General features: G+C 30.9%; 1 protein-coding gene across 1 annotated transcript; it reads left to right on the forward strand.

The window, feature by feature from the left end:
• The first annotated feature begins 5 nt into the window (after nt 1-5).
• On the forward strand, nt 6-21,777 carry LOC123659960 (arf-GAP with dual PH domain-containing protein 1-like). Its single transcript, XM_045595116.1, has 7 exons — nt 6-174; nt 8,780-9,005; nt 10,247-10,420; nt 13,248-13,424; nt 16,319-16,554; nt 18,995-19,189; nt 21,505-21,777. Exons 1-7 carry the CDS (start codon nt 93-95, stop codon nt 21,567-21,569), a joined length of 1,155 nt encoding a protein of 384 aa, XP_045451072.1. The 5' UTR covers nt 6-92; the 3' UTR covers nt 21,570-21,777.
• Nucleotides 21,778-24,235: the final 2,458 nt, after the last annotated feature.

Raw genomic sequence — 24,235 nt, forward strand, 5'->3', positions numbered from 1 at the left:
AGTAGCTGAGAACGCGTTCGAGGCGTGCGTTGACTTTCGGGTGGCGACGTACGCTAAGCGTGTGTCTTCATTATTGATGCAAAAGTTCCACGATGGTAGATCATAACGAAAAATTGTTACAGGAGTTGTTAAAGAAACCGGGAAATAATGTGTGTGCCGATTGTGGAAGCGAGGGTATGTTAAAGTGTTTTATTAGTGATTTACTTACCTTGTAAAGCGTGGTATTTCCATGGGGTGGTGAATAGGCGGGGGGGCGTAAGTGCGTCCATGCTCGAGAGTTCAGTGACCTAGACGTAAAATGCATTCAATGAAAACAAATCATCGACATTGAGAACATTGACAATGATCGATGATAAAAACAAGCGAAGATGCTGTAAGTTGGTTGTACTAGAACTTTAAGTTTGTACGGGTTACGGTGTCTGCATCAGTTCCTGCTAATTGAAAGCTAATTTGTGTGACCAAACCCTCAGCAACAGAGTACGGTGTACTTTGTTTATTAAAGCAAAATACGGACTAACGTTATGAAGAGACTCTACACATCATTTTTCTATAGGCACTAACTGGATAATATATTATATTGGAAATAGAGACTAATTTATTTGAGGAAGGAAGTATAAACGCTAAATGCATACCTATCAAATGATTTATCCTTAAGCTAAACGCAAATAATAAAGTTAAATTGTAGTGTTTATTTCGAGTATTTATAAATAAATTAACAACAAATGAATATTATTAAATTTAAACCAAAATAATGAAAGAAAATTATGTTCAAAAGAAGCTAGCACAGTCAGAAGTTTCGAGTCGGTATTAAATTTTTTATCTGTCTGCCCTCGTGGTCAGCGGACCTGCTTTCTACAGTACCCATAATATACATTCCTTTCAACAATACACGGGTTCTAGACCTTTTAGAGATTTATGTAAGTAAACCAAACAAATACTTCGCCACCATGATTTATTATAATATATGTTAATAGATCTATTTTATTCTGTTGCATTTCTCAAGTACGAAACATTTGTGGTTTAAATAAATACTTTTAATATCATTGGAAATTCAAATAAATTATTAATAAGTAATAACATATTTAACAAAAGACGAAATTTTTATCGGAACTAGAATATATTACATTTTTATAAACATAACATAAATAATGTTATATATAAAAATCAAAATAACAATATAAAAATATTAATGTTCTATAACTGTACATCATTCGTCAATAATAAAAAAGAGAGCAACGTAAACAATATTTAAATACAGACTAATTACACACCGATATTTGTTCGCCGTTAAATCCAAAACCTTGGCATTTATGAATCATCAAATTGGACATAATAAATTAAAAAATTAAAAATAGCGTTAAAATTAAATATATCTTTAAATAAGGCAATATAAAGTTCTATTAATAAATAAAATATATCTAGACAATAATGTATTTGGCAAGCCATCTCATGTAATTTGGCATAACATAACATACATTTTAATCTCATGCTATGCTTATATCTCAAAAAAAAAAAAAAAATTTAAAAAAGGTTATATTTACATAAAGGCAGATGCTTTTTACCGTTATATTAATATTTTCCCGTTAACTTTTGCTTTGGTTTCTAACAGGTAAATTGAAAGTTAATCGATTTTAATGAGACTAAGAGTCAAAGTACAGGAAATAACAGTTACAGAACGGTTAGTTAGTGCCAAAATATTATGGGTTTTCCTCATGCTGATGACTCATAGCGCTGTTTAGGGGTGGGGGGAGATACCAGACCTTTCATGTGAGTCATAGTAGAAAATTTGATGTTTGTGTTTGAGCGTTGTAATTTGCAACATGTTACAATCTTTTTTAACCGACTTCAAAAAAAGGAGGCGGTTCCCAATTCGATTTTTTATATGTATGTTTTCTCAGAACGTTTTACTGAGTGGACCGATTGCGATGATTCTTTTTTAATTGAAAGTTAGTGCTTGTTATGTGGTCCTATTTAAATTTAATCGATATCAAGACAAGTACTTTTCGAGCTATATCTATTAATACGTACTTGTCGATGTATTGATGTCGGATTTTTTTTAGTTTGCGATCAAAATTATAGTTGAAGAAATAAAATAACTTGATAACTTTTTAGTATTTTTTGAAATAATTAAAGAAAAAATATATAAACCAAAAAAGAGACGACAATAAATGCTACTACGCATCTAACTTATCTTTAAAAAAATAATATAAATATTTTGTTCTGCAATTCAATTTAATGCTTTTCGTGGCTTATTATTTAGTTATCTTATTATAAAATATAAAATTTGGTGTTCTCTAACAAGTCGTCAGTTTTATCATTGTAGGTAGTTCTGGCCTTGAATACTTTCACTTATTTAAAATGTAAAGCGGCTTTTTTTGTGAATGAATAGGCGACTCTTTTATAAATGTAGAGTACACACACACTATTAGACACGACAAGACTTACTACAAAATGTATAGGTAACATTTGTATTAAATCTCTTGAATTAAAATATTATTGAATAGTAAGAACATTTCTCTTTGAAAAATAAATTGTTTAAACTTTATTGTATTTACGTTTAACATTATTGTTTTTATAATTAATACACTTATTATAACAAATATTATTGAAATTTTTTAATATTAATGTTTGTTAATGTGGAATAGAACATTTTCTATTTCGGATATTTATTTAATAAACTGAGTATTTAAATAAGTTTTATGTAATCCCCTGCTTGACATTTGTTATTAACCGACTTTCAAAAAAGGAGGAGGTTCTCAATTCGACTGTATTTTTTTTTTTTATGTATATTACATCAGAACTTTTGATCGGGTAGACCGATTTCGACAAATTTTGTTTTAATCGAAAGGTGGTGTGTGTCAATTGGTCCCATTTAAATTTATTTGAGATCTAACAACTACTTTTCGAGTTATATCTAATAATGCGTTTTTACTTGACGCTTTTTTTGTCGATCTACGTTGTATTATACCGCATAACTTTCTACTGGATGTACCGATTTTGATAATTCTTTTTTCGTTGGAAAGGGGATATCCCTAGTTTGGTACCATGATAAGTAAACCAGGATCTGATGATGGGATCCCAGAGAAATCGAGGGAAACTCTCGAAAATTCGCAATAACTTTTTATTGGGTATACCGATTTTGATAATTTTTAATTTAATCGAAAGCTGATGTTTGTCATGTGGTCACATATAAATTTTATTGAGATCTGATAACTACTTTTTGAGTAATCTTTGATAACGCGTAGTTACTTGATTATTTTTTCGTCGATCTACGTTGTATTACTCGTCGATGTAATTGAAGTCGGTTTTTTTTTTCGTTTGCGAGCAAACACAATTATTAATTTAATAATAAATGTACAAAAAAACGGTACGGTTTTTAAACGGTATCTGAGCTTTGTAAGTGAACTTAATTTAATTAGTTTATTAAAAGAAATGTCGCTCAATTTTACATCGACATCATCATTTAAACAGGTTATAACTAAAACTCAACTAATAACTAACATCTAAATCACAACCACCTTTAACGACGTATTCTTTATCTCATCTGTCGTTCAATAACAAATTTAAAAAATAAATGTCTATTTTAATTTTGAAGAATTTTACGTTTTGAGATGATTCGTGTGATGAGAGATTGCGTAATGTGATATGGTTAATGGTATTAATATTATGAAAACTATTATATTGAAGTTATTTTGTTTTGAATGAGTTCATTAACCTTACATAATCACGTGAAAACAAAAAAAAAACAACGGGTCTTTAACCTTGTAAGTCTGTGTCATTATTACATTGCGTAATTTATAAAAAGTTGGTCGTTCATTTTAGTATTTAACGTAATTAACAAATTGATGTTAAATGTGAAAATAAAAATAGGTTACACCGATTGGTTCCACTCACATTTATCGTCAGTACATACTCTACCTTACTCTACCTAATCTTAGAGTTAAACCGTTATTGCTAAATAAACTAACATTTCTCAAAAAAACATGGGCTTTCAATTATAAACTAGGCTTCATGCTAAAGAATTACATATGCTGGCAAATTATACAATCGGATGACGAAATAATCCTACAAATATTTTAATTGTAGTTTAACGATGCAAGTCGTCAAACTACATTAGATTAGAAAGAATTTCTAATATGTTCTAGAAGTCGAAAATGTTAGGATTGATTAAATCGTTAAAATTCAAAAGACATTGTCCATTATGAACATAAAGATATACCTTTTGGCAATTAAAACTAATGGAGCATATAATTAAGAAAATTAAATATATAATATAAAAAAAATTAATAGATTCCACTCAGATTATTTATTTTATACTTAATGGCTATATAATTGCTAATGAAGTCAATTAATAAAATACATTAAATTGTTTTCTTTTTATTATTAATTATTTAATTTCTGACAAAAATCCGACTACACGTAGGTACTTAATTAAAAATGACACACATATGATACCTTTGCAAACAACTTTTTATGATTTACAAAAATTACTTCTAAATAATCCTAAAAAATCTTATGTAATTCACAATCATATATACAATGTAGAGATTACTTAATTGTTCATTATCGTTTTCCGAATAAACTGACAAAATCGAATAACAGAAATCAATAAATAGTTTAAAAGGTACAATATAAAAACACACTACCTTTGCATCTGTAACGTTTGCTCGGAAACAGAATGTCGCATTAGTACAACTTGTTATTACAATTGTTTTCTGCACGAATGGCATTGACAATTTTTTTCATAGTTACCACAAATAAAAGTAAGATTTTATACGTGTTTGTACAAATACTGTACTAATAATTATTATTTATTTACGTAATTGATAATTATAAGATTAAATTATGTACATTCGTCTGATGTAATTGTGAATGTTATTTAAAATGATATCGTTGTTTTGAAGACATCAAACTTATTTATTAAACTACTTTAAAATTCATTCACCATTAACAAAACCGTCAATCTCATAATAGAGTCAAATATCAAACTTTTTCTTACGTGTACAATAGTTTTTCTCACAAAAACCAGTTTAAAATCACACGAGAAGATTCACCTACAACTGAGTGATCAAAACATAGCGTGTTATTTACGATTGGAGAGAGGCCACTCGAGCGTGTGTGCGTGTGACGTCGTGTCGGTGTGCCCTAGTAAATGTACACTGTAGTGGCGTTTCAAAACTCTATTATGTCTAGAACTAAATTAGTCTTAAGACTAACAGGACACCTAAACGAAACATTGCGGGAGTTTCTATTTCGAATCGACCCTCGCGATGAACTTTTTTAATCGCGCTGTCGCACGTCACTAATCACTCCATTCATTAGGTAAGGTATGTATAAACACAAACGAGCCGTAAACGGATGTGAGTTGCGTTCAGTTTTTATTGATTCGTTGTTTTGCGAAGCTATTGCAAGTATTATCGCGGTTTTAGCTTTTATTGCTTCTATTGACGTCATGAAATATGTTATTGTAGATATGAATGTTTATCGCGTCCATAGATAAATGCGAATCCTTTACTTTTACTAGGGAACTAGCGACTAGAACGAAAATACTATGGTTATAGAGATTGCAAAGATATTCATTGATAATAATAAAATTCATTTTTTTTAAACAGGTACATTGTCTAATCTGGTAGGTATACCGAATATATTTGGTAGCAGACGGGTTTTTTTCGCTAGAATCATTCGGATTAATTTTAGATATTGGGTTGATTACGGTTAGAGGTGGAATATTGATAATATTGTAAATCGGTAATCAACATGTCGTAAACAAATTGTTTACATATACTATCGTCACTACAAATTAATGTAATATGTTTTGTATTACTGTAATTATTGATAATTATAATTATACACGCATTTTTTTTTTACGAATGAATAAACGTTTTACAGTCGATGATGTTGATGTCTGATCTCCAATAGGATGAGTACCAAAACATTTGCTATACGAATATCTGTCATGTAAGGGGTCAAACCCATGCCTGGTAGCTCACCAGACAATTACTGTTACCACTGTGCTAACCCGTCATCATTAACAAACGCTATGAAATAAACTATTTATACACTCTTATAATATTTTTAAAAAATACATAGACAGGAAAAATAATATTTTATATATATAATATGAAACAATTTGAGCCTTATAAAAAATTAGCAGTTTCCCGCTTCTTCGCACGCGTACAAATTGATAATATGTATTTATTTACAGAGAGGGCAAAAGTAGTGTATAATCATTATATTACAACAATTTAGGTTTCTTTGTATACCAGATTTATTGTTTACCTTTCATGCACTAGAGCTACCTGACTGCTTGCAAAACTCGCTCTCGATCACGATTCGTGGAACAGTCGTGCAAAAAACAGCTTTTCCTTGGGTTTTTTCAAGTCATTTTAAGTAATATCAGTAATACGAACTAATCTCCTATCTTACCATACAGAATTTTTGCAAACGTTTATTTAAGTATATTATATGCAATCAAAAGTCTACTAATAGATGCCGGAACCTAGAAATAGACGTCTATCTACTGACTATACACTACCCCAAATTTCATTTTTATGCGGCCAGCGGTTTTTGAAATTTCGTGATGAGTCAATGACCTAACGATTTTATATATATAAATAGAAGAAGAAGATTAGTAGGTATTTATAAATAAATAATTAATTGTTTTGAGCTCTAATCCTTCTCCTAAATGAAGATAGAGGCCCAGTGGTCGGATGTTACAGGCTGAACCATTTTTCATTAAATTCTGTCCAGTAGTTTCGGAGATCAGCCCGGACAAACATGATAACACGAGATTTTTATATATAGATATAAAAATATAAGTATTTCAAATATATATAATATCGTAGTAAACCGTTTTTAAATTAAATCATAAAAAACTGTTTAATAGTAAATTCGAGCGAGCCTTTTTACGTCCAATGTCAACATAATAAAAATGTTGACTTTTGATATTTGATTGTGTAGGTAAATTAATTTTAACTTTATGTTAAACACAAGAAGAAAAAAAGATTAATAACTTATGACTTTTGATAAAAAGCTAGAGAAATATATCATTTTAAAATTATTAATTTAGTAGAATTGTTAACCGGTGATTAGTTCTAGATACTTGCTTATACGATAATTGGTAATTACGTACTTACTTAATTTTTAGTAGAGAGGAAAGTCAAAGCCAATCGACAGTAAAGGCACGGACGGGGCTGATTAAGCTACTGCTCTTTGCAAAGCAGTAGGATTTATATAGGTTGTTTTAATTCATTTAATTCAGAATAAACACACTTTTGTACTAACTCATAGCAAATTGTCATTGCAATTTATTGTAGTCTGGTAAAATATTATATTTTATAACATTTCCTTCTGCTGCCGGTAGGTATCTCTATTCCTGGTAAAAAGGGTTGGACCTTAAATTTCACATAAATAGAACTTTAAAATTAGCAAATGAATACACGTCACGGAAACTTACCCAATACTCGCAATAAACCTCGCGCTTGCCATATAATATGAAATTGTAAAAAAATCATAAATTATTGTGATGTTTTATTTTTTTAGTCTTTATTTAAATATTTGACCTTCTATTAAAGATTCTTGTGTTCTATTAACTGCTAGCTATTTTACTGTCGCGAATAAATGATACATAGCGGACACACTACTTTTTCTTTTTCTCGTTCTTCTCTATCTCTTCATTCTAACTAGTGGTCGCCCAGTTGTCTAAATTCAACCATAATTAATTTGAATCATAAGTTTGGACATTATTAAGTTTCTGTTGTCAAAGACTATAATTCTATAATAATAAACAATAGAGTATATATGCGTGTGCGTCTAATACATGGTAGTGTGAGTAATGTTTTTTTTTTTTTTTTTTTTTTTATTGATTTCATGTATTTTTATGCATAATTTAACACTCTGCCCTCCTTCTCTATAGAAATTATAAGTGTGCGAAATTTCATACTATTCCGTCCGCGCAATTTTCGTAAAAAGGGATACAATGTTTTTGCTTCACGTATTAATATATAGATTTTGTAATATCATATTAGTATTTTATGCTATTGCAATACTGTTTTGTATACCTACAAAATAGATAATTAAACGCCTTAAACACGACGTCCCTATTATGATACCATATATCGGAAGTTCGGAAATACGCAACACAAATACAGACGCGGATCACAACAAACAATCCTATGGGTTACACAAATATTTATCATTGACATTGTTTTAACCCGTGACCGTAACTAACGCAGCAGTATTGAGGAGTTAATGTTTGTGACAAGTAACTACCACTTGATCAGTTTGCTACTCACCTGTAATAACTTTTCAATTATATTTTGTGTTAAATTGAATAGACACGTGTATGTGTGTTTCTAATGTGTAAAATTATCCAAGTACTATCAAATTACATCGATAACGATTCACTGGTTTAAGCATGAAATATCATCAAGCATCTAGCAGCAATTCTTAAAACACATACATTTTCCTATTATATATTTTTTATTTTTTTATTTTTGCGCAATAAAATAGTATATTTAGTGCCAAAACTACCAATTACTTCTAGAAACGAGATTTAATACTTGTTATGTTTTAGTAATTTCATTTACCAATCAGTACTTTGGATATTATGATTATAGAGCTTTCATAATATTATATATGCTACACATCAATCGGAATTAAATTGTTATAATTAGCGTTTGTGTTATAAACTCTCCACATTTTAAACAGTTAGTTAAGCAATAGTTAGCACAATACAACGAAAAATCTGACTGTCTGACCCAACAATATCTATTTTCAGGTCCTGATTGGGCTTCTTACAACCTGGGTATATTTATATGTATGAGATGTGCAAGCATCCATCGCGGCATGGGGGCGCACATCAGCAAAGTCAAACATCTAGAATTAGATCGCTGGGAGGATTCCCAGGTGCAGAGAATGAAGGAAGTTGGGAACATTGCAGCGAAAAATAAATACGAAGAACGTGTGCCCTCTTGTTATCGACGACCGACGAAAAACGATCCACAGTAAGTATTTGACCACAAATATTTTGCTTAGCAAATAATATTTATATTATCTTTTATGATTTAAGAAACCAAAATAAAAAGCTATTTTACGCAAGATAAGAATGAGAAATGTTTCAATCATTTGCTAAATAACTAAAACCAAATTTCATTTCTAAAACTCATTTCCAATCGTTGGTCAACTAAAAAGATATTCCCATGTCACTTTAAACTGTTATTATTTTACAGTATAAAATAAGGCGGCAAGAAATAAATATATCAAAACTTGACCTACATGCGTTATCTTCACATTATCAAATATCCCATAGAATACGCTACGTTGATTATGACAACATAAGTGAACCATAATTTTTTACCTCGGATGTCACGAAACTCAAATGAAAGTTATCATTTCGTGTTATATAAAAAGTAAATTGCGATTCCAACGGTAACTGTAATGAAGCACTTTAGCATTCATATCACATTAATTGACATCGACATTTTTTAATCGTATCATAATTATGTTCTTAATACGTTTTCATTTTAAAATATAAAATGGTCTTATTTATTTAATTATAATTGTTTTAATTTGACGTATTATGTATAAGACTAATTAAAATAAAGACAACCATATATGAATTAACGATAAAAATTGTATTAGTCAACACTGCATAACTACTTTAGTGCTAAAATAATAATAGTAGGTTATTGGGTTCAATTAATTAGTGATTATTATCACTAAATTTATTACTGTACTACTGGACCTTTTTTGTAATGTAGCTAATTTATCAATAGTAATAATTGTGCTTGCTGGCAAACGAAAAAAAAAACCAATTTTAACTACATCGACAAGGAATACAACGTGGGTAGACGAAAAAATAGTCAAGTAAATGCGCATTATCAAAGATTGCTCCAACAGTTGTAATCAGATCTCGATGAAATTTTAATGTGACCACATGATAAACATCGGTTTTCGATTAAATTTAAAATCATCAAAATCGGTATACCTAGTAAAAAGTTATGCGGATTTTCGAGGGTTTCCCTTGATTTCTCTGGGATCCCATCATCAGATCCTGGTTTCTTTATCATAGTACCACACTTAGGATATCTCCTTTTCGATAAAAAAAAAAAAATATCAAAATCGGTTCATAAACGACGAAGTTATCCCCGAACATACATTAAAAAAATATATGTATATATATACGGTCGAATTGAGTAACCTCCTCCTTTTTTGAAGTCGGTTAAAAAATTATAAATGTTTTCAGAGTTTTGATAGAGCAATGGATCCGCGCTAAGTACGAAAGAGAAGAATTTTGTCAACCGGACCGACAGAGCTACCTCTCAGGTTCCATGGTAGGATTCCTCATGAAGAGAGGCAAAGAGGATAGCCGCTATCAACTAAGAAAATTCGTTCTGAACGAAAACGAGGATACTTTGAAGTAAGTCAAAAATCAGTAAGATTGCTGTTGATTCTACAATACATTAAGGTATTGAAAGAGGCTGTAAGAAATATTAAACGTAGAATCAACGCGCAACTCAAACTCTATCATCTTAACATGCATGAAGTCAATCATTTCCATTTCGTCTTTGTGTTATTTCATCAAACATGAAGCTGTATTAAGTGTCTACATCAGCTACTCCATTATTGTGAAATATGTATTAATCTGAACGCTTTTCATTGACATACATTTTGTTTAACACGCGATTGTGTAGCGGTTAGTAAACGGTATCGCGATATACAATGTTTATCCTGTGTGAAACACGTCTATAATATAATTTCGCAAAGTGATAAAATAGCCGAGAAAACTATAAGCAGTTGTTATTTAATCTGCACTCTTGCCAACAAACGAATGTTGTTTACCAAATTCTCTCGATGATAAGAAAGATTAAGGTGTAAAGTCCGTCTTATACGGTCGTCTGTACACTTAAACGTTATTTGTATTTAATTGTAATCTTCTATAAGTAATTTATCGATTTCTTTGATTTATTAAATCTTATAATAATGATAAGCTACATTTCGGTGTATTCGGTTTAAATTGCAGACACGGTATAATATCGCCTATGACGTATATTTTACTAAAACTTCCACACCTGTAAGCGGCTACGTCAAGAGCGTAGTGCAAATATTGACGGTCGACGTAATTTTTAACACTTCGGAAGGTTTGCGATTGTTCACTCCTCGTTTCGTACACGTATCTGAACATTACCAGTAAACAAACTTGATGTTCCCACTCGATTTTATGTAGTGCAATTGCAAAGACTTTCTCGCAAATTAAGAATTGGAATAATATTTTATTGCGACAGTAACTGAGAACTTACTGCGGTGAAAACAGTCGGTCACGTTTCGAGTTGCTGTTCGCTATTTTAATTTTACGACAAAACTTTATGAACGTTGCCGTTTTTGAAGCGTAATGAACGTGACGTCACTGAGCCTACGCCTAACCTACGCAAATTGCGATTTATTGACATGGTCCCAGCCGTATTCTTTGACACATACCCAATTACCTATATAGTACAGTTATTTTTATTTATACCGGAAACATACCCCTCTTTTTTCACATGGCGTAATTGTTTTTATTTAGCCTTTTTACGTTTTACAATGCTATAGATTAGTAATATACAGCTATTAGTATGCAAGAAATAAATTTATTGATGCATAACATTTTCTTATCTTACGCCAAAGAAATATTTTTATTCTTATAATGAACAAAAATATATTAATGTTTATAATTAAATTAAAATTTAAATGCATAATGTATTTCAGAAGCAAGGCCAAGTCGAAAGAGTTTTATGTCATGGATTTTACACTGACTTTTTTAAAATAACTTATTTAAAAAAATCGATGAACTGTTAAGGATACCGTTGATTCTAATGATTTCTCTTGTGGCTGGTTGTTTTTTTATAAGGATTTATATGGATAATAAAGATACAGTAAACTTTACAAACGAACATAACTATACCGTTACAGCGTTATAGCAATTATGTAACATCGCGTTACAAGATCGACTTGAATGAAGGGATCGTCATAAAAGTATAAAATTAAAACGTCCCTACGTCCCTGTGTTAATCGATGTTCGATCGACAAAGATTAATCGATTCTCTTAACACGGAATGGTTCTTAGGTACCAACACGCTTCCGACGGCTGTAGCCGTGCTTCGGGTTGTCTCGGTCGGATTTTCGATCATCTCCGACTCAAAAGCTTGGGTCGTTTGAGGTAAGAAGCGAGTATTAAAATTTTAAGCACTCCTAGATAGGTTATTAACTTAAGCTTATAGAAAATTCGATCGAAATAATGGTCGACTTTACTTTACCGCGTTACATAAGCTTCAAAATAGAATATGAACAATGACTGTTTCACCTCATTGATGACTGTACTTAACACATAGATTTTAAGAAAAATGCTTCTAATCATAAGGCATGCTCTAAATACCGTAAGATCATCGACTTTGCCTTGTATCACTAATCATCATACGCTTCGCAGAATCTGCTTGGCAATCAGATTTGATGATTTTGAATAAATACAAACGTTTAAGCACAACAGGTATTCCGAATACAATAATGTAAAGCTTTCAAGTTGTTACATAACGGATTCTTGAGTCAGTAGAGTAAGTACCGGTTTCAAGGGTTGCGAACAGAGTTTATCCTGCACATAAGTTAGGAATAGATTTTAACATCAGGACTTACATCAGGAGGTACCATGTTTTTTATTTTTATTTTGCGAAGCTCGATATTTCGTCATTATCTTAGGGGTTGACCTTGACGGCATTAGAAGTTTCCTTACCGGACTACCTTCTTACTCGTACGTTTGCTGCGTAAACACTGGTCACCACAACCATTGTCACTTTCACCCCTACCATTGTCCCTTGCTTTACGTACACTCGATCCCGTGTTCTACGGATACGGTGGCTGGTAAGTTTCGATACGGTGAGTTTCGTCTGCAGCAATCGTCAGTAAAAATAAAATAAAATAAAAAACATGGTAAATGTCCCGTTTTTTGAATAATTTTAGTGATCATAAAATCATTACGATTTTATCGTACCCTTACTTCTTGAACTAATATGATTTCTTAGAAGAAGGTAAAGGAACCAGAATATTGTAAATATTTAATTTAGAATGACTATATTAAAACAGTTATGTTATATTAATATTCACTCTTAAATTGTGCTTGCAATTAATTTCACGATATATATTACTAATTATTTCAATACTTACACTTTTCTTTATAAAATATAATTTATTATTTGTTTTTTTTTTTTGTATTTTAGGTACCATGTCAAAGAGAACAAGGAACCGAAGGGCGTCTTGAAACTGTCAGAGCTGAACGTATCTTTCGCTCCTTCTAAGATCGGCCACATGAATTCTATGCAGCTCACATTTATGAAGGACGGCTCGACGAGACATATTTATGTGTATCATGATGATCCAGAAGTTATCAACTGCTGGTAACGTGTTATTTTTTTTTTTTGTAAGCCTTTAAAACTCGGTTCCTATGTTAAATAATTGTGCTTGTTATAAAAAAAAAAATGAAATTTATATTGATAAGTATATAAAAACGCGTTCTTAAGGATAACTCAAAAGCTACTTGTCAGATTTAGCTCAAATATAAATGGAATCCACCACAAGACAAGCACCATCTTTCCAATATTTAAAGAATTATCATGTTATCATAATAGGAACCTGAACTAAGTGTACCTACTTCTACGTATTTATAATGATATTTTTGGCCAACGAACTCTTAAACATAGCCATACTATTTTTAAATTTCACATATCTTTTGCTTTTACTTAGCGGCGCCTCGATTTAAACTGATAATAGTCTAACAAAATTTGCTTAACTTAAAGTATTACTTTGAAAAATTAGTAATTTTAAATTAAATTTTACTAAAGATAAGTTTAATTTAAAATTATAATTGAGTTATTTTAAAGTAAAAAATAAATAAATAGAAAACTATTGATAAGAAAATTAAAATATTATATTAAAAAATATTAAACTCATGGTCAGTTCTAGTTATAAAAAAATTTGACGATAAGCCAAACTTTAATTCTGGTGTTATGGTGGTACAAAACTAACTAGACAACAAAATCTTTGTAAATGTTATCATACTAAAAATAAGTTATTTATTTGAATAACTCTTGTCATAATAAATTTAATTTAAGAAGATATTTATTATACATGAAATATGTAAATTGCAATACTCCCCGCTAAGTAACTACTATGTACGATACCTTGTAAAAGCAATGTTGTGTTAATATTATGCGTATAAAGAGCTACTTAAATAAATAAACCACATTTAAATTGCTTATATTATAAGACAGTCCTCATTATAACACATTTATGTTCCAACAAGTAATATTACACATAAAGAAATACATATTTTTACTGCGGTAAGCCGCACGCGTTTGTTAATTTCGTTACGTTTGAGCGATTTGTACACAATAACGAAACTTAAGTTGTCGTTTAATGCAGTGTGAACATTTGGATCCAAATAAGATTGATGTAAAAAAAGAACTTATAAAAACGTTAATTACTTAGATGTGGATTTTAATAAGTTATTAAGCTTCATTTAAATATATAAATAATTTAATTAAGATGAGTGCTTTATTAAATATACATAATTAAGAAATGGGAAGTAATAACAGCTGTATATTTTTATCACATATGTTATTCATCTCAGAAGATAGCTGGTAGTGTAGAACTATTTACGATTTTTCTCATCACTCATAATAATAATAATAATAATAAATAATAAATACTCTTTATTGTACACCACAAAGAAACATTACAACAAAAGTGATACATGAAAAGAAAGATGTACAAAGGCGATCTTATCGCTAAGAGCGATTTCTTCCAGACAACCTTTGGGCATAGGACATAGCGAAGAAAAAGAGAAGCGGTAGGGAAGTGTACAAACAGTTGATAAAGAATTGGCATATAGTTAACAAGCAGTATGATATTAACAGAAGTAAATATACATATACACATACATATACACACAATACACATACACATACATATATACAAATAAATATATACATATATACTACATAAACAAATACTACATAATATATATATTTATGGAGCTGATAATGATAATTATGAAGTATTTAGTGACAAAAAATGCGCCTTTAGATATTTTTTAAAAAACATCATCATCATCACTTCAGCCTATCACAGTCCACTGCTGGACATAGGCTTCCACAAGTTCGCGCCAAAAACGGCGTCAACTCATGTGTGTTGCCCATAGTCACCACGCTGGGCAGGCGGGCTGGTGACCGCAAGGCTGGCTTGTCGCAGCGAAAACGCTGCTGCCCGTCTACGAACTGTGTATTTCAAAGCCAGCAGTTGAATGGTTATTCCGCCATCGGTTGGCTTTTTAAGTTCCAAGGTGGTAGTGGAACTGTGTTATCCCTTAGTCACACACACGGGAAGAGAGGGCGTGGCTATATTCTTACTGCCGTAGTAGTATTTACATAGCAACTAAAAGAAAAGATGCGGCATGGGGCAGTCTTATCGTTAAAAAACAACAATCTTTTCCAGGCAACTTTAGGTAGAGGATATGTATAGATTATTACATATATTATCATCATCATTACAGCCTATACAGTCCACTGCTGAACATAGGCCTCCACAAGTTTACACTAAAAATAACGTGAACTCATGTGTTTTGCCCATAGTCACCACGCTGGGCAGTCGGGTTGGTGACCGCAGTATTGGCTTTGTCGCACCGAAGACGCTGCTGCCCGTCTTCGGCCTGTATATTTCAAAGCCAGCAGTTGGATGGTTATCCCGCCATCGGTCGGCTTCTTAAGTTCCAAGATGGTTGTGGAACCTTGTTATCCCTTAGTCGCCTCTTACGACACCCACGGGAAGAGAGGGGGTGGCTAAATCCTTTAGTGCCGTAGCCACACAGCACATATATTATATATTAGGATATATATTAATAAATATTTACAAATAATATTACATAACATAATAATATTATATAATTTTTTTCACGAGCTCTAAAATGCCTTTTGTTGAACATCATGCATAATAATACCACAGGCGATTTATTATTCAAACTACAAATCGACAGTCCTTTGACTGCCTATAGTAAAGCTAGGACGTGGTGCGACGCTGACGGATATTTTTATGTATACATACACTCACACTCATATATGCACACATACATACATTACATTACATACTTACACATATACATTTATATAATTGTTTATCCATAATAATATATGTAAATAAATAATACGGTTTTTTGCCAACAATTAAATAAATACAATGTTCTAGATGTCAGGATAAACATTTTGCTCATTTTAAGTTTACATACATTTGTTTTTAGGTATACGGCGATACGTTGTGCAAAGTTACATCTATTACAAGTGGCGTTTCCATCAAGTCCTCAATCCGATCTCATCATGCGTCTACCCAAAGACTTTGCAAGAGAAGGTTGGCTGTGGAAAACTGGACCCCGGCCCTCTGACGTCCACAGACGTCGTTGGTTTACACTCGATAACAGAAAACTAATGTATCACGATGAACCGTTGGACGCTTATCCGAAAGGCGAAATTTTCATTGGTGAGTATTTAACACGAGTTGCTTGAAATAAGTCTCGTATCGGTTATAAATATGTCAAATATAGGTGTTCAATATTTATTTAATAAGGAAATTATTGTTTGATATTTGTCGTTAGTATTTTTCTATTTTTTCTTGATATAATATTATGAAAATGATAAGGATATAATGACAAAAATTTCTTCATAACAGTCTTGAATACAAATTTTCATTGCTTAACATATCTTTCTAGGGGTAGATTTTCGTTCGTTTAATAAAACTAATATTTAATAGTACTTTGATTTTTAAATATAAATAATGAAAATATATAATTCATGGTTTTAGAATGGTAGTTTTTGTTGACAGGGATTTTTTCGTGGGTTGAACCCTATCAATAAATCTCTATAACTCTTATACGTTCCACCAAATAACCAATACGTTCTTTGGCCCACATGATAGTTGTAAAAAATTAAATACCTATAATAAAAACCATATGAGTTTTTCCCTATGGGTTTTACTTATCCATCGTGACCTCGATTTGAGAAAGTCGGAAAAAGCAATAATTAAAGCCGTGCTTGGAATTCCGCGTCACAATCATTAATGCATCACTCGGTCGCATGTTTTCCGTGCCTTAGTCAAGATTCACGGTCATTCTACTGCGGATAAGTAATCAACGCACTGACGTACTGTGACATACTTGTGACGTACGACATAATCTTTTCATTTCGTTTACGTAACAGTTCATAACTGCATATCATAGCTGTAGACTTGGAAACGAGACTAATTGCTAAGGCAGTAAATAATGCCACGTAATGTGACGTACTTGGTATTAAAATACCAACGCGTTATGATGCTGAGAAAGCCATAAGCGCGTCATAGTGAAACAACATAATTAATTGTGTGGAAATCTTCTTTACTTTACAAAATATACCCTGCGCAGGGTACTAGCTGTACCCTGCGCGTGTTGCTACGCTTTTTTAATTTATTTATAACCGAGTTCCAAAAGGAGGAGGTTCTTAATTCGATTGTTTTTTTAATGTATGTTACTTCAGAGCTTTTAACTGGGTAGACCGATTTCGATAAAAAAAATAAATAATCGAAAGGTGGTACGTGTCATTTCGTCCCATTTAAATTTATTTGAGATCTAACAACTACTTTTTGTGTTATATCTAATAATGCGTTTTTACTTGACTATTTTTACGTCGACCTACGTTGTATTTATACCGCATAACTTTTTACTGGGTGTACCGATTTTGATGACTTTTAATTTATTCGACAGCTGATGTTTATCATGTGGTCATATTTAAATTCCATCGAGATCTGATTACAACTTTTTGAGTAATCTTTGATAAATCGTATTTAGTTGACGAAGTATTACTTATCGATGTAATTGAAGTGGGTTTTTTTTTTGTTTGCGAGCAAACACAATTATGGTCGCACCAACTCCTTTTCCAACCTTTGTGGGCTCATGCACAACACTTTGCTGAAGATCATGACATAATCAAATGCATAGCTTACGATTTTTGTATATACTCGTATATATAGATTATTTAATTTCATAACTCTTTGAGAGATTTTAGGTTTAGAAATGAAGTGAATGATAGTTGTTTATTTTTTTGTCATAAAAATACCTACTTTTTTGTATCAATAGTTTTTTTTTAAAGGGACTAAAAGTTACTAAGAGTCACTAATGATAAAACTGATTGTCAGGGATTACAAAGGAAGGAATTAATTGTACTCACGTTTTCTTAATTGTGTCTTTCATTTAAAATTAAATATTAATAAATAAACGTAATATTTATTTACTTTTGTAACAATGTAATTTTATATAGCGACACGTGAACGTAATTATTGTGAAAAACCATTTGTAGATGTAAATAGTTCGGAAATTACGGTGGAATAACTTACGTGTACATAACTGTCGTGAAAAACTTTTTATAGATGTTAATTTTATGGACGTAACGGCCGGGTACTTGTGATTTATAGTTTTATATAATGACATAATTCAAATTAAAGATCTTTTATACGATGATAATTAAGACATGTAAAAAATTAACATTATATCATTTTTTTATTATATTTTCTCTAGTATAGTAGTGTCTATGCCCAGCGTGGTGACTATGGGCAAAACACATGAGTTCACGTTATTTTTGGCGTGAACTTGTGGAGGCCTATGTCCAGCAGTGGACTGTATAGGCTGTAATGATGATGATGATGATGAGTAGTGTCTGCCGTTTGAGCTCCTGAACACAGGTGGTAATTCCCTCTCGGGATATCTGTATTTGTACAAATATTATTGGTTCCGTTTGATATCATTATTGTTACGCATAGTAGGGAACCGCCAACCCACAGTAAAGCAGCGTAGCGAAATAAGCACAGACCCGTCTTTCAAAAGGAGCAAGAGACCTATCGAGCTTTGGGATGTTACAGGTTAAATCAATCGATCAATTTTTCAATATTCCAGGCCACGAATCCAACGGTTATCAAATTAAAGTATCGAACACGGGTAATGGTTGCAAAGAGGCGCGTTTTCCCTTCCACCTCGTGACTCCGGATAGAACATTCTGCCTCGCCGCGACAACACACGAGGACAGAGCTGGCTGGCTCGCGGTCATACAGCAAGCTTTAAAGAGACCGTTAACACCACAAGACTCCACTAGTAAGTATTAATTATGCTACTTATCATTAAATTATACTCATTTTTATTATAACTGGTGAAGCTAATCACCCTATTTTTTGTGAATATATCTGTTCAAAAATAAATTAAAAGTGTGCACGTGTGGTCCTAGTTGTGCCGCATTTCCTGAAAATTTTTTGACAGAACTTGAATCTACAACGATTGATAGTTTTTAAAAATGTTACTGTCAATTTTCTTCCCGATTGCACTCAGCAGAATCTGTATTACATGTATTACTGTTCGGCATAAATTAGGGTATCGTGCCCCTTTTTAAAAAAGGGTTCAAGCGGAAAAAATAATAATTTAAAAGATACCAGAAATAACAAACTCTTCATAACGGTTTAGATTATGATTTAAATTTAGGTATATCATAATAATTAAAAAACAGTTTATATTTTGACATATTTCTATATTTATAGCACATTTGTACGTAAGATTGTATCGAAACTTAAATATTATCATTACATAGTATAAAATAAGGTCGCTTCCCGCTTTCTGTATGCTTAGATCCTGAAAAATACTCAACGGATTTTGATCAGTATTCTTTAGTAAATAGAGTGAAACATGCATAATATAGTAGAGGAACACTGATAGTTTTTGCAACCGTGCGAAGCCGGAGCGGGTCGCTAGTAATATATAAACTGTACCATACGAAAATAATTGTTGGGACTGTATACATACTGATAACGATTATTGAGAATGAAACAGAAACAACAACAGATGTGTGTCGTTATCTTTAGAAAAATTTATAAACGTATTGAAACCAACTTTGAAAATTTATTATCTATTAAATAAAATATTTTTAAAATAAAAAATATGTAGTGTCATGGGACACCAGAGTTCCTTCGGATAGTATAGAAGCAACACAATTTGAAAAAAAAATGTTTAATTTTATATAATATATAATCTAGGTCTTAATATTTTTTTTTTTGTAATTTTTTTGATTGGTTTTTAATTAAGTGCATAAAAGTATTCAGGAAATTTAGTATTTTAGAAAATAACAAATAAAATAAAATAAATCAAACAAAAAAAATATATAATAATTGAAACTATTATGTGGAATAAAAAACATGCGTCTTTACTTATTATGTTTGTCGACTGTATAAAATTGCATAAACAATTTAAAAAAAAAGTTTATAAGTACCTATTATTGGTAATTTTTATTAATCAATTCTCATCATTAAATTCTATTACTGAAACTATTGGCTTGTGGTAACTATACAAAATAAGATATATATATGGTTACGATTCTATTTTGCGCAAATATCTTGAAAAAACAATATCAATAGTAGTACCATATCTCGTTGTCACAAAAATGTTTTTCGTGATTCTGATTTTTCATCTACAAAATTAACTGTGCCTTTTATAAAGATGCTCGATTATTTATTTATTTTTTTCATAACTCTGTACCTCTGCTAATTCTTAACAAAAATATTCAACATATTATTATTAGGTTTTGAAATAATTTCAACAATATTCGAATATAAAATGAATTTGACTCTCATCTATGGCTTATTAGTATTGTTCATTCATTTGCTCTTGTGTCACTTACTAAATTACTCTAATTTTCCGCGGTCGGAAGTACGCCATATTTGTTTACCATTTAGGAGCCTTCTGAAAAAATGGACTATACAAATAGACACTACACCCCAACGATAGCTATTTTAATTCATAATTTTATCAAAAATCGCCAAACATTTATAGCTGTTAATGATCGGTTTTACATACGTCATATAATACAATCGTGTGACTGATATTACGTCACTTCCGATATATATTTTTCTTACGGCTTTAGTCTCACATTTTTTTCAGTTCGGTCGCCCTGCAACATATCAGGCCTGCCGTAAGGAACTTCGTTCCAATAATTACCTAATTGTTCTTAGTAGTATTATGCCAAAAAACAATAGGCTTTAGAATTGTTTGGAATTCCCTTGTGTGTGATAAAACAAAAATAAATAGGACGAATAGACTTTAGATTTTTTTCTTGTTAATTTCATACCTAAAATATCCTGAATCTTCACATAAAAGTAATATTTACAATTAAATTTACGCTTAAACTTAGCGCGGATCATGCAAGCATTTAAATAAAATTACCTTTTAGATGTAACGACATTCGCTTTACGGTGTGTATGTAAAAGTAGTTTGTGTTGTATACTTTACATAACACATTAGATGGATGGTACATAATAACTATAAGGAAAGCAGGTGCATACTATATAAATATGTTCGATTTTATCAACATGATCATTAATTATGTGTATTGACTTAATTAACATTACACTGTTTTTTTTTTTCAGTCGAGGCTACCCTGGTACGAAAACGCACAACGTCAAACTCCATCAGCATATTCTCAGGGAGGTAGTTTAATATTATCGATAGTTATTTTAGCGTTAGATCACATAGAAAAGTATTCTTTAAGAAATTACTGCTCATTAATTTCGTTTATACGTGAAAACTGGTTTTCAATGCAAATGAAATTTATGTTGAAATGCAGCAAATACAGAAAATAATTACACATATGTATTTTTAGATTATTTTATTTGTAAATAAAATTTAGTTCGTCAATAAAATGAAATATTTAATTTGATAATTATTTTAATTTTAAGATATTTTTTAGTCAAAATAATTTAATGTTATATATTAATAATAATGATGTACATAAATAAACTAATTTTATTGAAAATAATTTATGACATCAACAGTGAAGGGAATGAATCTGTTAATTATATAAACCATGATTTGTTTTATTAATATTCTTTTTCACATAGTATAATGTATGCAAAATATTAAAATGCTATTATGTTACAGTTAGGCTACGCACAAAAATATAAAACTCCTATAAAACCTTCATTAACAAATTTCTTCATATTATTTTTGATGTTACAATCATTTAACCTTTAAAACAGAACTTGTTTTTTAGATTGCTTTTAACCTTTAACTACCGACGTGATACCTGAGAGACCGCATATGACAACAATGAGTTTCATAAAAAATATGTACAATATACAACTATAGGTTTTGTAGCTTATTTATGATCTACAAATGAAAATGAAGATAATCAATATAATCAACTTTATTTAACTCGAAATTATATGGCTTTTAAACTCTAGCTCTGTGTTTTTACTGAAAAATTACTTCAAAAAATAAAAATTATTAAAAAAATATCTCATCTAAGGAACCACGAAATATACTTTCTCTGTAGCTTATTTTTCAAAAAAAAATGGAAAATTTCTAGTATACATAAAACATAAAAATGTTTAATAAGAAAGTTATTTAAAATCGGGGCACATTTGTTTGCCACACTGTGTAAACAGACATATTATTTGCAAGAGTAGCACTTATATAAGGATTTCCTATTTAGCTCAGGTAAACAAGATACACATATTTTTCTTGTTTTTCTTCGTTGGCTTGACATTGAACTGTATTTGGTTTAGCAGGACCAAGCAATCTAGCTATATCAAGTTTACAAGGCAAGCGTAAGTTGAACACGCTTCTCTTCATGTGCTCTATAATTAGTTGTCGAGTTAGTTTATAAACACACAATCACTGTTAGTTTTTCTTCCTAAGTGGACATCATATAAAATATGTGCACGTTACTTAGGCTCGTTATTAGCACTCGATTTAGTTCGTAAGAAACTTTTGTTATAAGTATGTATATACATAATTTAAAAAGCATGTTGTGTATCCTACCTATAATTGAAATATAGTTTAAGTTTTATACCGTAGATGTAAGTAACATTGTAGCAACCGGTGGTATACCAAAAAAATAAAAGTCCTAATATAAAATAGTGTCAAAAGTCAACTATTTTCATCCAGGACATTTATAAGACGTTATGGTCTTTTGGAAAAACGTAAACTATACATATGTAAGAATCGTTTAAAGGCCGACAATACATGGTACATCCATTCTTCAAATTATCCGTTATATTCCTGAAAATAAATATTTTATTTATTCGTCCCTCAAACAAAAACTAAAGTTAGTTTTGACGTCGGGCCTGAGAGGCCATATCGTTATTTTAAACTGACATAACTTACCGAAACTGTCTCTGTCAGTACTAATATCACACTCTGACACTCAACGACCACGCAACTAAACTCGCAGCTACTAATAAGCAGAGGCCTCATTTGCCCGGGGAAGGGGTAAATTTAGCAACTTGTAAACCGACGCGGCCTCATAGGCCCCTCTTCGGTACTTAAAGGTTAACAGCATTTAAAATAATTATTCAGGCATTAATCATTATACTTTTAACGTATGGTGAATTAAATTACATACGATATTTATAGCTTTACTAGCTGACCCCGCAAACGTTGTTTTGCCATATATATTATAACCGCCTTAAAACTTAGGGGTTGGAAAAATAGATGTTGTTCGATTCTCAGACCTACCCAATATGCACACAAAGTTTCATGAGAATCGGTCAAGCCGTTTCGGAGGAGTTTAACTACAAACACCGCGACACGAGTATTTTATATATTAGATTTAGTAAATAATAAATTTATATTTTCTGCTTAGCCTATACAAAATCTTTACCACGATATGTTATCATAAAAGTTATTTAAAATAACATTGCTCTCTCGTTTGTATGAAAAAGACATTTTACAGGGAATTCGTCTAAAAATTTAATCGTACATATACTTAGTAGAACAAAATTACAATAAACTTCGTATAAAATGCTTTAGTGTATTAAGCAATTTAATTGTAGAAATAAGTCTAAGGATGGTCTCATCCAAGTATTTACTTATATTCGTATACGTAGATTTTGTACTATTAGAAACGTAGTACTGACGTCAGAGAATGAATTTGTCTTGTCTATTATACCTATTAAAATTGCTTTTATTTAAATAACATGGCAATAGAAATATACAATAAAATTAAATAAAAAACATACTTATTGATAAGAAAATTCAAATCGATAGGATCTACTCCTGTAGTGTATTTTGTTTTAGTAAGGTATCCTAAATTCAAATTTAGTCACTAGTAAATTTCACCTAGCATACATGTACCAAATCGATACTCGATAATATCCG

The sequence above is a fragment of the Melitaea cinxia genome, chromosome 14, assembly GCF_905220565.1.
Source record: "Melitaea cinxia chromosome 14, ilMelCinx1.1, whole genome shotgun sequence".
NCBI classification, from domain to species: Eukaryota; Metazoa; Arthropoda; class Insecta; order Lepidoptera; family Nymphalidae; genus Melitaea; species Melitaea cinxia.